General features: G+C 44.0%; 1 protein-coding gene across 1 annotated transcript in view; it reads right to left on the minus strand.

Annotated features, from left to right (window-relative positions):
- Positions 1 to 331: 331 nt before the first annotated feature.
- LOC104539758 (centrosomal protein of 41 kDa-like) overlaps positions 332 to 1,393 on the minus strand; it is a gene marked incomplete at both ends in the record, with an annotated part of 5,210 nt that continues 4,148 nt past the window's right edge. The window contains one exon of the mRNA XM_010183359.1: positions 332 to 393. Within this exon, the coding sequence (XP_010181661.1) occupies positions 332 to 393 (62 nt within the window). The remainder of the gene's footprint in view (positions 394 to 1,393) is intronic.

Genomic DNA, 1,393 nt, shown 5'->3' on the forward strand with positions numbered 1-1,393 from the left:
TAATATATATATATATAAATACGTAAGAAAGCCTTGAAAGCCACAACCTTCCCAACTTCTGGAGTTCAACCCAGTATTAGGAAGGGTTTCAGGCTACGTGACGCGACGCTCGATAGGATCAGATGTAAACACCACTTTACACAGCCCTTTTCTTTTCTAAGAGGCTTCAAGATCCTCTGAAACGAATGGGGGGGGGGAAAAATACCCCAGGGAACAGATTTTGAAACCAGCATCGCTACAAACATCAACGTGAAATTAAACAAAAGTGTTTGATTACTCTGAAAACATTGGCCTGAATGGTTTGCTTTTATTAAGGGCAATCTATACGTACCAGCTGGGCAAAAGTGGTCACTTTCAGTCTTTTAAACAGCTCGTCCTTTCTGTATCTGTAATCTTAAAATAAAAATAAAAATAAAAATAGCAGAGGACCATGTAAATTTTCGGTTAATTCCCACATTTTGCCCATACCAGGCGCTGGGCTCAGTCCCAGGTATTCTCACAGGCTCTTTTCTCCAGCAAGGCAGGATTTTAGGGCACTAAGCTTGTAATGAAGGATGGGAGCAGGGCAGACGAAGGCTTTGTGAGAAGTAAAATCAGTTAGAAAGAGAGATCGCGTCCAGATTTAGTTGCTTTTAGACTCCAATCGGAATTATTTTGTGCTTTCAGTGCTCAGTGGGGGAAGGAAGCGGGTTCACGAATTGATCACCTTACCCTGGACCCTGCTGTGCTGCGAAGCCTCTTAAACCCACAGATTTAATTTACCTCAACTGTTAATTCGTGGGAGTCGCAGCAGAATCAAGAGGCACCACATCTCCAACTACGTCTTTTTAAATATTAAGCTAAACGTGTACGTTTAACCTTACGGATTCAAACACTCCAGGCTTTCTTACTTCATCTGACAATTTAATTCCCATTCCTACAGCTTGCTAACGCGGATCTCTAAAGGGATGGGTAACTGCCAGAAGGTGTTTAACGCAGCAAATTGAGCAGCGGATCGGCGCGGATATCGGCTTGAAGCGCACGTAATTGCTACGGAGAACTCGGACTAATTGAGTTTTAATTGGAGACAAAAGCTTAGGCAGGAAGAAAACGGATGGGTCCTGTTGGAAGAGCAGAGATTAACGGCGCTAAATAAGCGGCGACAAGGCTGGAAGCCTGGTTGCATGCAGATACATAAAGACGAGGAAGGGAGAAGCCTTCTAGCGTGAAACAAAAGGGTGTGGGTAGTAGGAAAAAGCTAAGACATATCAGTAGGAACATCTTGAGACAAAATAGTCTCCCATGGGAGGTAATGGCAGCCTCGGCCTTTGGGAAATTTACAGCTAAAAAAGGAGACAGCGGAGGAGGAAGAGGGGGGGGAAAAATGACCAAGAAAGAGCAATCCTGAACTGGT

This window comes from Mesitornis unicolor, unplaced genomic scaffold (assembly GCF_000695765.1).
Source record: "Mesitornis unicolor isolate BGI_N332 unplaced genomic scaffold, ASM69576v1 scaffold26974, whole genome shotgun sequence".
In the NCBI taxonomy this organism is placed as follows: Eukaryota; Metazoa; Chordata; class Aves; order Mesitornithiformes; family Mesitornithidae; genus Mesitornis; species Mesitornis unicolor.